This window comes from Ambystoma mexicanum, chromosome 9 (assembly GCF_040938575.1).
Source record: "Ambystoma mexicanum isolate Mex_15411 chromosome 9, UKY_AmexF1_1, whole genome shotgun sequence".
Lineage (NCBI taxonomy): Eukaryota > Metazoa > Chordata > Amphibia > Caudata > Ambystomatidae > Ambystoma > Ambystoma mexicanum.
The window spans coordinates 1,116,238,363-1,116,251,612 of record NC_090931.1 but is presented as its reverse complement, the minus strand read 5'-3'; the positions used below and the strand labels follow the sequence as shown (position 1 = coordinate 1,116,251,612).

Genomic DNA, 13,250 nt, shown 5'->3' with positions numbered 1-13,250 from the left:
TGCATGCTATGAGGGTCCTCGCATCCCAGAAAGGTAAACCCACTCAAGGCTCTTTTCCAGTCCGACGACCAACTCCGTGGCAGGTGCCAGGGACTACCCTGAGGCCCATCCGTGCACTTCCCTAAAGTCAAGACAAGGGACTAGGACAAATCCGGCTTCATATAAACCTTTCCATTCCAATGCATTCTTGCTATACTTTTATTTTGAACAATCACGGCACAATTGTTGCACTTTCGTACGTTTTTTTGTTTTGATATTATAAAAAAATAACATACCGAAAAAGTACACTCACTGTGAGTGACACGTTAATGATGAGAGGATAATAGTGTGACAAAAAAATGCAATAAGTTCAGCCCCCATTAGGCAGCTCCTAAAGAGAAATGTCCCCACTTGAATCCCTTTGTGGTTTGTGCGTGATTTCATATTATGTTGTCACATGCTGCAGCATAAGGCTTATGCAAGCTCTCCAGTCGGGTCGCACGTGTGACGGGCAGTGGGACACCGACCACGTGTGAAGGTGGAATAAACTAGGCAATGTGCAGCTGTAGGTTGGGGGATGGGCGGTTAGGAAACTGCAGAGCATGGGTTTCTGAAGGAGAATTAGGTCACGTGCTGTATGCTCTTGTATTTATTGATATAACAACTATGATCTTAAAACCGAAACATGTGCAGAAGATACACTCAGTAATCAGGGTGATCATGAGACCATGGGCCTACCATGGAACCCTGAGTATGAATGTGTACCCGGTTCATGAAGGCGATCGATGTAGGGCAGAAACAAGGGACAAAACCGACAGACAGAACTAGGGAGACATATCCAGGGAGAAAAGAGTAGCTGCATAGTAAGCACGGGAGAGTGAATTCAGGGTGGGATGGGGATCAGCCGGGAAAGGAGTGGCTGCATAGTAAAGATGGCAGAGTGAATTTAGGGCATGATTGAGATAAGACAGGAAAGGGGGTTGCATAGTAATGATGGGAGAGTGAATTCAGGGTGGGATGGGGATCAGCCGGGAAAGGAGTGGCTGCATAGTAAAGATGGGAGAGTGAATTCAGGGTGGGATGGGGATCAGCCGGGAAAGGAGTGGCTGCATAGTAAAGATGGGAGAGTGAATTCAGGGTGGGATGGGGATCAGCCGGGAAAGGAGTGGCTGCATAGTAAAGATGGGAGAGTGAATTCAGGGTGGGATGGGGATCAGCCGGGAAAGGAGTGGCTGCATAGTAAAGATGGGAGAGTGAATTCAGGGTGGGATGGGGATCAGCCGGGAAAGGAGTGGCTGCTTAGTAAAGACGGGAGAGTGAATTCAGGGTGGGATGGGGATCAGCCGGGAAAGGAGTGGCTGCATAGTAAAGACGGGAGAGTGAATTCAGGGTGGGATGGGGATCAGCCGGAAAAGGAGTGGCTGCATAGTAAAGATGGGAGAGTGAATTCAGGGTGGGATGGGGATCAGCCGGGAAAGGAGTGGCTGCATAGTAAAGACGGGAGAGTGAATTCAGGGTGGGATGGGGATCAGTCGGGAAAGGGGTGGCTGCATAGTAAAGATGGGAGAGTGAATTCAGGGCGGGATGGTGATCAGCCGGGAAAGGAGGGACTGCATAGTAAAGACGGGAGAGTGAATTCAGGGCGGGATGGTGATCAGCCGGGAAAGGAGTGACTGCATAGTAAAGATGGGAGAGTGAATTTAGGGCGTGATAGAGATCAGCCCGGAAAGGGGGGTTTGCATAGTAAAGATGGGAGAGTTCATTCAGGCTGGGATGGGGATCAGACGGGAAAGGAGTGGCTGCATAGTAAAGATGGGAGAGTGAATTTAGGGCGTGATGGACATCAGCCGGTAAAGGGCAGGGTGCACAGTAAAGATGGGAGAGTGAATTTAGGGCAGGATGGGGATCAGCCAAGAAAGGAGTGGCTGCATAGTAAAGATGGGAGAGTGAATTTAGGGCGTGATGGATATCAGCCGGTAAAGGGCAGGGTGCATAGTAAAGATGGGAGAGTGAATTCAGGGTGGGATCGAGATCAACTGGGAAAGGAGTGGCAGCATAGTACAGATGGGAGAGTGAATTCAGGGCGGGATGGAGATCAGCCCGGAAAGGGCTGGGGGGTGCATTTCCCTGGAAAAGTAGACCGCATCAAAATGCTGATTTGGGAGCACAAATGTTGGTGACATTTGTTTATACCAGAAGCCAATGAACGCTAGTGAAAAAGACCACATATGAAAAAGGATCATAAAAACAAGGAAGCACAGGGGTGGTGAGTACTAGATAGGTAGTGAGTGGTGCTGGAGCAGAGAGTAGGAGGCAGAGAGTAAGGAGAGACAGATTTGAAGACTAGGAGTGGACATTTGAAGAGGAAGCAGCTATGCATGAGCAGCCAGCGAGCATGGAGACTGCGAGAGAGGCGGGAGAGGAACGTGGATGTTTGTATGCGGTGCAAGTAGAAGAAAGGAGAATTTTGTCGAAGAATAAAAATGAATAGAGAGTGATACCCATTAGAAGGGTGGAAAAGTAGTCAGGGCGACTCAGCACAAGAGGTGAGGTTAGGCGGGACAGATATTTCTGAAGTTTAATATGCTCAGTTGGGCCCCACTGGCATGTAATGCTATGAATTGTTGAGGCTTGAGGTCGTTGGCAAGGAGGACCCCAAAGTTGCATGCCTTGTGGGATGGGCACTAGATGGAGGGTCCCGATTCTAGCGCCACTTTGCAAAGTGTGCGTTATCTCTTCTACTCCCAAATTGCCCACAAAGCCCCTCTCTAAACCATCTGTTCTGCTGGCCCCACCTGAAATTTCATGAATCCTTTTCCCTGGGTAACTGGAGGAATCTTAACAAGATACTCCTGAATTTTTAAGCCCAATTATCATTACTAAATTTACTGACAAAAGACAAAAAGACAAGGATTTGGCATGTGCAAAATCATCTGAGAATGGCAATAAATATTAAGTTCCTTTTGTGTAGAAAAGTGTCTATGAGGTTGTCCGCCTGACTGATTTGTGTTTTTTGTGTTTTAATTGTAAATACTGAAAACTAAAATAAAATGTTCACGAAAGCCTCAGCATAAAGTCAGAACTCTGTGTGAAAATACTTTCTTTTGGTGGAGAGAATTCAACAATCTCTACATGCAATGTATTCAGCTATGATGTGTCTTTAGTCTGAGATATTGAGAATAGAAGCATCTGTCTGGCGGCTTTAGCGTTTACCTTGATGTATGCCTGCGCCATTTCAAGTTTAATAGACCCAGTTGTGCCTCACGTTGTGCGGTTCAATGATATTTTCCATGCTAGACCTTCCATTACATTGCAAACAAGTTCATTGCTCTGGCTCCATATTCCAGCCCCCACAGAAGGTCACTCGGGCTATTTATTTCAGCCTTGTAGACTTTTATCATTTGCAGGTTCATAGTTCGGCCTGGCTTTCCCTAGAGTTTTGAAATGAGTCCCGAGGAGGCACCAACTTTGGTTCTTTCCACTTTTTCATGATCCGCCCAAGTGAACTAAGTGTTATAAAGAATTCCCAAAAAGGAATAACCTTCTACCATTTCTACATCAACTGAGCTTATTTTCCATATATAATTGATAAATTCCTTTTTCTGAAAAATCATGACATTTATTAGTTCTCTCTTTATGATCAGGTGTAAATACTGTCGAAGGGCACTAGTGAATCTCTTCCTATTTCTGTATCGCACATTAATACAGTATCTGAAAAGGTGAGTTCTAATTGGTGCCTTCCCATCTTTGGCAGAACAATTCCTGCCATGCCAGGTGTAAAAGGTGGTCTGCAAAGTACATGTTAAATTACAATGGGCCGAAACACACGCTTGTTTCTGGCACTTCACTGGCAACGCCAAGCCGAATCTCAAAGATGTGTTTGTGTGCATGCGAATACATCTCAGTATTGGCTGTAGGATGCTCCAGTCTGACAGTGTTAACCATAGCTGTTCCATATGGATGCTGGCACAAATCTGTGGAGAAATCCCAAAAGCAGCTGCTCATGGGTTACATACTTTTCAGCAAGGTGTCCAAGGGTAAAATAGCAACGGATCGTCGATAGTACTTTTGTAGTATCCAGCTTCGAGTATATAGCAAGAACTTCACTGCCCATTCCTTGCAGTTATTAGTCCTTCATTCTTGGGATCATCCCTGCTGCCCTTATTATCTAATTGGATGAGCATGCTCCCAATTCAGATATCTTCAATTCATCCCATCTTGTAAGGTCTATTAGTGGCTGGAAGGGAGATTAGTCCACCAACCAGGGTTAGCTTGTATCCCTGGTGATGTGGATGTACTTAGGAATCTGACTCAGCTGACTGTGCACCATTGGCCGTGACTCATGTCACAGAGTCGTCACACAGGGATTTTATGTGACTGAACCAGGACTATTCTTCAATGGAATTAATCTCAATTGCACATTTTACGCCCAGTTCTTCTGCAATCATACCCCAAAAGTTCTTTGAGTCTTTAAGCTTTTCTGTATTATAGAGAAGAGTGTTGACCAGACTCTAACTTATGTTTTCCTTTTAGTCATATTTGTATTATTCTGTATTTCTTAGCCTGTCAACTTTCTTTTCTAAATCACACCTCCTTTGTAGCTCTCAAACTCAAGGCTTATATTTTATTGCGCTGCTATCAAAGCACTCCTTTTCAAAGGTATTATTTGTTTGTGGCCTTTTGCAACACCTTTCTCAACACTTTCTACTGATTGCACGGACAGTTTTCCAGTAGGTGGAACAAGTCACAAATTCAGCCATGAATTACATATCATTTTTTTGCATCAGTTCTATAGCTGCTCCTTTACATCGAATAACCTCCTCATTTTTCTGGTTACGCTCATTATTTCTAACAGCTTTGAAAGTTCTTATTTCTAGATTTCGGTTCCCGAGAGAAGATACTCTGAGTTGGTCAGTGTTGATGGAAATGATTGCTGAACAGACAGACACCTCTGGAAAACCTCAGGCCAGCAACAAGATAGTCCAGACTAGAACCTGGAGAGGATGAATAATTCATATTTTCTAAAGTATCACGCTTAATATCATTCGTATACCTGAATCCGAGGGTAACAGCTCATTCCTGCATTTACTCGCCTTATTTATTTCATTTACGGTGGACAACTTAGTGACAAGTGATATGATAGGCTGCATCCCTCTCCTCTACTTCTGCATCATAGAATGTTATAAGGGGAAACCTGGGCATTGAAACATGATTATTCCAGAGTCATCCAGCACTCTCTGTTTACCAACTTCCCTTTCTAGCTCCTTCCGGTTTGGCAGCTTGCTTAGGAAGTATGTATGCAGTCCCAAGAGTGCAGTCAATATGATGTGTGTTGGTCACCCATGGCCACTTGTATAAGTGGCACAAATGTTAGTAGCCAATCGGATCGCATTACTGTCCAGCTCAAGGATCTAGAGGCCAAAAAGACATGGGGCCCCGTCAGCTCTGCCGGACACTCTGTGGTGTCGTCAAGCAAACACAATAAGCATTGTGTATTTACAGAGTAAACTGTCTTTGTTCACTGTGAGAACACACACTTTTAAGAACGCTTCTGCATCCTGACGCTTACTGGCACACTGGCCCCTGCTGTGTTCCAAGAGATTAGGACTTAATGCTCACGAACACACGAGCTCCACATGTTCAGATATGCATTGCCTCCTGAACGTACCGTGCTTGCATTCGTTGCGGCGCGCTTGTTCATGCTGTACTCTGGGGTTTCTGTTTGCATGAAGTAAATTTGGTCTTTCATGTTTTCATAGTCTTGTTGGTATTTTGTCTGCAAATAAAACAAAAAGGACAGGAAAGCTTTTAAATCATTGGCACAGAACAAAAATAAGTCGTTTTCCATAAATTCCTACAAACAAATCAAAACTGTAGTCAAGAACGAATTTTAAAAAACTGCCCTCGATCGGGAGTATGAAGGTGTACATAGACAGACAGAAAGGCATAGGTGGAGACACACGTGATAGAGTGTAGGTGCGAAGGAGAGAGTGGAAGGATGGAAGGATGAAAGATGAATGGGTGGGTGGATTTGTGACTATGGATATCTTGATACTATGACGAGGTCTCTGTCAGACCTTAAGGGTGGATGGTACAGTCACAAAGGGGGCCTGGTGCTGCAATGAGCTGCGTGGGAAGAATCGCTGTGTCTACCTATCGAACGAGCGCAACACAAGACACAGTCCCTTTAAGAAAACCCCCTGGTCTGGAAAAGGTTATTAGCACTAGCAAACCAGATGCACCCCTCAAAATAAACTGTGTTAGGCCCACAGATCACAGCACCTTATGCACAGCATGGAGAGATTCCCTAGTTCCTGCTGCGCTACACAGAGGGCGAGGATCTGCGCTCGTGAGCTGCGATACATGGGGACCCGCTAACTGACTTGGGAAAAAAATACCATCAGGAGCAAGAGCAATGCGCAGTGTTCGCTGCTCACGCAGCAGACCTTCATTGATCCCAGTCACTGTAAGGATTCAAGCTGGAGGATGGCCTGCAAGAAGCCTCAGTCCATGATACAGGGGGTGGAGCTAGAATATTCCAAACTGAAAAGTACTGCCTAGTAACCAGGGATAGCCAATCCTAAAGGCCCAGCGAATTAGAATCCAAAACATTGGGAATCCTCCCCGAAGGCCATGGTATGGGGAGCAGGTAGAGAACTGCCCATGCAGAGAAAACCAACAATGCCTGATCACAAAAAAAAACCCCATAGGGACAGAATCCTCTCTGGAGGGGGTCTAAAGGTGGAAAGGTAGAAATGTGCATGTGGGAGTTGGTAGCAGGTGTTCATTTGGAGGTGTCTGCAGAGGAGAAGACGGAGCTGGAACCTAAGGATGGAGGATGCGAAGAGAAGCCAACAGGAGGCTGAAGAAGAGACCATGGAATCTGGGGACAGGAGACAGTAGGCTTGAGGAGCAGCCCATGAGGCTAGGGGAGAAGAAAATGATTGATCAGGTGGCACCTGACACAGAGATGGCAGCGGAAAAGGTGGTGAATGGCGAGGAGGAGCGGGCACTGGAAATAGAGGTCTCTGAAGATGAGGTGATTAAAGATGCGGTTGACCATAGAGGAGAGGTAGGAAGGAGAATTGCCAGGAGTTGGATGAGGGGGTTGAGAAAAGAGGAAAACTGGAGAGGGGGAATACCAGGAGGTGGAGAAAGGAGGTGTTGGCAGGAAGAGGTAACAGAGGTTGGAGAGAGTGGGATGGTGAGATGAATAGAAAGGAGGAGAGTAAGATTATCAGTGGCAAATAGCACAAGAAAAGTAGGAGGAGAGTTTGGGCAAAGAAGAGGAGGAGGATGCCAGTAGTAGACAGGAGGAGGGGACGTCAGGCCCTGGCAAGGTGAACGTGCTGGGATGGAGATAGAGATGGGTCTGAAAGGGGGAGTCTGTAGAGGGTGGCATAGGAACCACATGTTGAGGACATCCATGTGAAGCCTGAGAACAGAGGGGAGGAGGGTAAATGATAGCAGCAGGTTCTCTGGGTAGGAGCTTGTGGTGGTGCGTCGAGGAGGAGAGTGAGTTCGAGTTGGTGCACTCTAGGACCAAGACCCAGAGTGAGGGTTGGGTGAGAGGCCAAGTCAGAACCCTCTACATGCTGTAGGGCGGTCTCCTCTTTCCCTATGGCGCATGGCCTTGGTTTAGGGGCCAGCTGCAATACAATTGAATACAGAACCAGCCAACAGACTCCACTTTTCCCCTGAGAGCCTGGATGAGGCCGCCCCACAGTACTCTTAGCTATACAAGAGCAGTGCCAAGACGATTGCAAAAAAACTGAGACTTTGATTCTGATCAAAACCTGAGATGGATGGGCAAGAGGCCACGAGAAATGGCAAGTAGAAACGCTTTATTTGGATGTTTTTAGATTTTTGTTCTGGCCAAATGACACCTGTTTTGTTGGTGTAAGCCGTTGGGAGAGACCCGGACCCAGGATTAACAAGAACTGAGGAACCTTTGCTTTGAACACGCAACTTCACTGACCCAGGAATTTACCATAAAACCAAGAACTAACCACATCCTGGTGAACAATTATCCTGACCCCAACTATGTCGTTTTATGCGCGGTGTTTACCCTGGGAGGGTTGGGTTCTTTTTCTCTGTAAGTAATGCCAATACAATGTTGAGAAATGATCTTTTGCCCTCTAACTCAAGTTTGATCCGCCTGTACCTTGTGAAAACACATAGATGGCTAAGATGGATGGACAGACATACAGATGGACTGATGGACTGACAGACAATTGACAGAAGGACAGAAAGAAGGATGGATGGATGGATTTTTGGGGTCAATGATTGATGGGTGTGCAAATGGTTACGTATACAATTTCGCAGATCACTTAAGTGCCATAAACAGGTAATTTACTTACAATGCTGATATTGTCGGAATTCATTTTTGCAACAGCAACCTCATAGCAAGGAGTTTGGCTCCACTTGCCTTTGATCTTGTTCTTATAGTCCTCACGGTACTTGATCTGTTTTAAGGCAAAGACAAGCAGACCATTTGTATGAAGTGCTTAAAAGGCCTCGGTTGCAAGTAGCAAAGCACAATTCACCCATTGCGTCCCATAGAGTTCGGCGTTCTTGTCTTTCTATGATGTTTTTGTCAGTGGTGTAAAGGCCACCCCTGAAGCCTATGCAGCACAGGGAAGCCCCCACTCTTTATGCGCCCACAGACCTATGTATTGGTGGCAAGAACATCAGGGTCCCCACATCACATTTTGCAGGAGGTACTGCTCGATTTGTGTTATGCCACCGGTTGATGCTTGAAAATAGTTTGAAAGCAATTATTGTTTTCATGTTTCAAAGATCATTTTTTATAATCAATCTACTTTTTCATATACCTTAACATTGCCCCTGTTGAAATCTCATACTGTGGTCTTTTGTTTTGGTCAATTAACACAGGCGTCAATGTCACTGGGGGATCAAAAAGGGATTTCACGCGGACATGCAATACCATCTTCTTTTAGCCACATATACCAGGAAATTGTGGATCGGCTCCAAGGCCAATGTCATTGCTGGCATACATGTATTTGCATACTATTTCTGGACATTTTCAAATGCAGCTCTGGCTGTAGTGAAGTTCTTATACGAAATTGCCTTGCTGCAGTTTCATAAGAGCAGTAAGATCAAGCGAAAAATATTTTTTAAGAACAGGACCCATTCTCCATTCATATAGGGAACACATTCTCTAATATCCAAAGAGCAGAATTGAAGCAAAGGCCTTTCTTCTGCAAAGGGTTGACTTAAGCAGACTATTTTCTCTGTTGAATGAAGTGATAAGCAGTAATATCTATATCAAACTGTATTTGCAAAGACAGCTACACAGAGTACAGCGCTTCTATGTGGGCAGAGAAATGGCTTCTGGGGATTTTCGTGAGCCTGGTTTGCACCAGGGGAGACCAGGCACAGTGGAATGAGCGCAGAGACTAGTGCAGTTGCAAGCACCTCCCTCGGGAATGCACCTACGACTGCGCCGGACCCTCTCCCAGCAGGCACCTTTCGCATTCCGTGGACACGCTGCCCGTTACAGTAGGAAAACGGCGTGGCACATCAGAGCAGCCACCGAAAGCGGGAGTTTTATCCGCTTACCTGTGCCCCAAGCCCACTAGCTTGGTCACTGAGCTAATTCAACCTTTATAACACCAGTAAGATTTAGAAATCTTCCCTAATGACACAGACGTGGACACCGGATTGGCTCCCGCACTTTATATGGCAGAATGAAGGATACAGTTAACGTTCATTTCTAGTTATTTCCCGGGTGCTCCAACATGGCAGCTTCCTTGATGATCTCAGTCTGAGTATGCCAGTGGGGACCCCTATAAGGTACCCAGGGCACAGCATTCCATGACTTACATCACTGAGCTGTGCAGATGCTTTCCTCGCCAGTTCCACATCTGGAGGGTCTGCCAAGGAAGTAAATTTGGATTTCCGTTCATAGTGGCCCTTTTTGTAGTCAATCTGCAAAGGAATGTACAAAGATTAGAGAAATGTATGAGCTGCACATTATATAGAGTTAAGAGGAATGTTTGATAACACCCGGCGCTATGTAAATTGCCCCCTCATACCCACTTTTATGATCTATCCACATGTAGTCCCAGATGGAGACGGTCTGAGTACTTCTCATCAATTACCCAGCACACTGATGGATCTAGATGGAATTGTTCATCATCACAACTTTTCGACACGCCCCATGCTATCCTGTCTTGGTTTAAAGCCTTGCTCCACAATCTGTGAGCCGTCTGGTTGGTCTTACCTAACTTGTTCTACCAGTTAAGGTTAGCTCAAAAGAGGAAACTTTCCAAAGTACTTGGGAAAGTATTTGTCACGAATTGCTGAACCACTGGAAAAATCTCACCCCGTGTTTGTGCATATCCCTCTCCCACAATACATTGGTCTTCCTTCAAAGTCCACGACCACCCCTTGATCAGAACACTCACAAACCCCCAGCAGAGAGAGACGGGTCTGTTTAAGACTTTTAGGTCCCGGCCTAAAGTTCGGTGCATCAACACTCAGCTACATATAGTGTGAAAACATGTGTGCGGATTGCACCGTTGAGAAGGCTTGAAGTATGTGTAAAATGCAATAGGTCTACTTGGCATGAGGTTCTTGGTGAACAGTGTAATGACACAAAACCCTGACGGACACGCGCCAGAAGGGCAGAGAAGACATCAGATATGATCGCTGGTATATGACGTCATAACCATGCCGGCTTTTCAGTAGCACGGAAACTGAACGCCATGTGTGCACTACCAAGATTCATAAGTAAAAACCTCAACAACATACAAATCAAACACTGAAGGAGTCTCTGCGAGAAAAGGGAACCAGGGGTCCTAAAAGGGCAGAGGGGAGAAGTGTCTCGCTATTAGATTGAATGACTTATATTTTTTTTAAGGTGTGATTTATATTTTATCTGACATCATGAAAACACATGATGGGAGATCATGTTGCCTTCTAGGACCGGATATCCCTTTCACGTGCAGCACCAGTGGAGCATAGAAGCAAAGGTTGTCAATGAATAAATGCGAAGGCTTCCAAGCTGGTGTAGGTGTTCCAAGGGCTGACAGTTGTGTAACAGGACATCACAAAGAAATGGCAGATCCTTGGTCACCTGCGTTGCCCGCCACATTGCCTCACATCACTACAAACCAATCATTGCTAGCCGCTGGCAGGATCACTTTGCCTCAACAGACGGTCACAAAGTTGGTCACTCGGCAGCAGAAGATCCACTCTTCCCGCTATGACACGTCAATAGGATCGTCATGGTTTAGGATCCCCTGACTCCATGCAGGCAATGCAAGCACGTGACGGCTTTCCAGTGCAAGACTTACGTCGCTGAGAGCCTTCTGTGCGCTGGCCACTCTCCGCAATTCAGGGCTGTCCGAATATGGGAAGTACAGAGTCTTGTCTTCTTCCCAGTCTGCTGTGTAGTTTTTCTTAATGGGAGAGAAAGCAAAGGCCCGGTTACAAATAATAGCAATTGCGAAGCCAGCAATGATTTTAGAAGCGCCAGTCTCCATAGAAATCAATATCAAGAGTACACTTTTGCAGTCAATGGGCACAAAAGAAGTAAAAAAACGAACATGTCACACCACTAACTCCATTGGGAACTCATTATTTTGTGGGTATGGCATCAAGTTATCAATAACCCCAAAATTAAAGGGCTTATTTTCCTCGCGGCAGTGCCTGGGAAAGATTGGCTATTTGTTTGTAAGTGGGAAAGGCTCAGCAAATGAAGGCTTACTGAACACTGAGTGCAGTGCCAGGTGGCGAACGAGCGATTATCACAATTCAGACTTGCATGTTCTCTCAACTGCTCTCAGTGTTGCTACAAATTGTCCATGATATCAGCAGAGGTCAAAGTGGGCGGGAACTAAAGGGTACAGCATTCCCACACTCTTTTGGGAAATCAGTGATCACTCCTTTACTTAATGTAACCCAGAGAACTGTTCCAGAACAGCAGTGATGGACACCTTTGTTTATGCAGTTAGTAACTTCTTCCCTACTGGGGATTTGAGCCTGGGTCTAAATGCTGCTAATAGCACTGTAAACACAGCAGTGTAGGGTGCAGTGGAGAAAAGGAAGGTATGGTGTTTGCATTGTGGGGGGTTGAGTGTGGGGTCGCTGGGTGGGAAGTTGGGGTGCACAGGGGCAGCTAGTGCAGCAGTAGGAGGGGGCGGGGGTACATGGTTCTAATACTTTTCTTGTTCCTCTTCGACCACTGGATATCAGGTACCAGATACCAGTGATGAGATGTCTGCTTGAAGCAGCATCTAGCAATGCAGCACTAGGCAGATCAGAGACAGTGTGGTGCATGAGCCAAGCACCATCACAGGAGACAAGGAAAGCCTTCCATGCTCACAAGGTCGAAGCACATGGGTGGCACCCGGGCTTCTGCTCTCCACTTGTGGTTCGAATAGTGAACGGCTCAGCAGCACGACCCTGAGCCATGTTTGTGCATCACGCTTTCCACATACAGGGCAACAAGAGTGCTTTGCCTTTCTAAGTCCTCAAAGCCTTACACGCGCTTGGCCTGCATCTTCCAAATGATGAGTTTATTTATTTATTTATTTAGTACGTTTAAAAAGCGTGCTGTACCCAGAGGCATCGAGGCGCTGAGTTGCACTATCACTTTTATGAATGTGTTCATCAAGTGTTGAATCACACATTTTCTAAAAAAAAATAAATCATACTGATTGACTCTTTCTCATTATAAAAATATTTGAAATAAATTCGACTCTAATGATCAGTTATAGAAGTTTAGCCTAAATGCGGATTTTAAAACGGAATCCTAATCATTGGCTGTAAATATGGAGGTGTATTCCCAAAAGCAAATATGTACCCTCACAAAGCTCCCAGTCAGAGGTATGTCAGGGCTGCATCCATTCTTTAGTGGTGCAAGAATGACGTAGCTGGAAGATATGGAGGAATGCCATACTAGGAAGGCGTGACCCCTCGCAAAGGGGGATTCACAGTCACTTGGGATGACGAGGGACAGAGACGCACAGAAAATGGAAAGTGGCCATTGAAACAGTCCTGATGATCGTCCACCAGCTAAACGGTTGCAACTACATAACAGCTTCTAATGAGCTCAACCTGGAGGGTAAGGATCAGAGATACCGAAGTGGCCCATACTGAACATTGAGCAAAACTCCCTGGCGGCTAGACTCTGCCACCTCCAAGTGCCAGTGACTTGACTATCACGTGCTGTGAGAGGCGGGCAGGCCATTTCAATCAAAAATGCCACTGGTCACACTGCAACCTAGAAGCCACCTCTGAAT

The 13,250-nt window shown here is 45.8% G+C and overlaps 1 protein-coding gene across 30 annotated transcripts in view; it reads right to left on the bottom strand.

The window, feature by feature from the left end:
* NEB (nebulin) overlaps positions 1 to 13,250 on the bottom strand; it is a 359,744-nt gene that overhangs the window by 300,203 nt on the left and 46,291 nt on the right. For all 30 annotated transcript variants that reach the window (XM_069616457.1, XM_069616464.1, XM_069616462.1 and 27 more), the window contains 4 exons: positions 11,301 to 11,405; positions 9,826 to 9,930; positions 8,340 to 8,444; positions 5,648 to 5,755 (listed from right to left, as the gene is read on the bottom strand). In XM_069616457.1, coding sequence (XP_069472558.1) covers positions 5,648 to 5,755; positions 8,340 to 8,444; positions 9,826 to 9,930; positions 11,301 to 11,405 — 423 coding nt within the window. The remainder of the gene's footprint in view (positions 1 to 5,647; positions 5,756 to 8,339; positions 8,445 to 9,825; positions 9,931 to 11,300; positions 11,406 to 13,250) is intronic.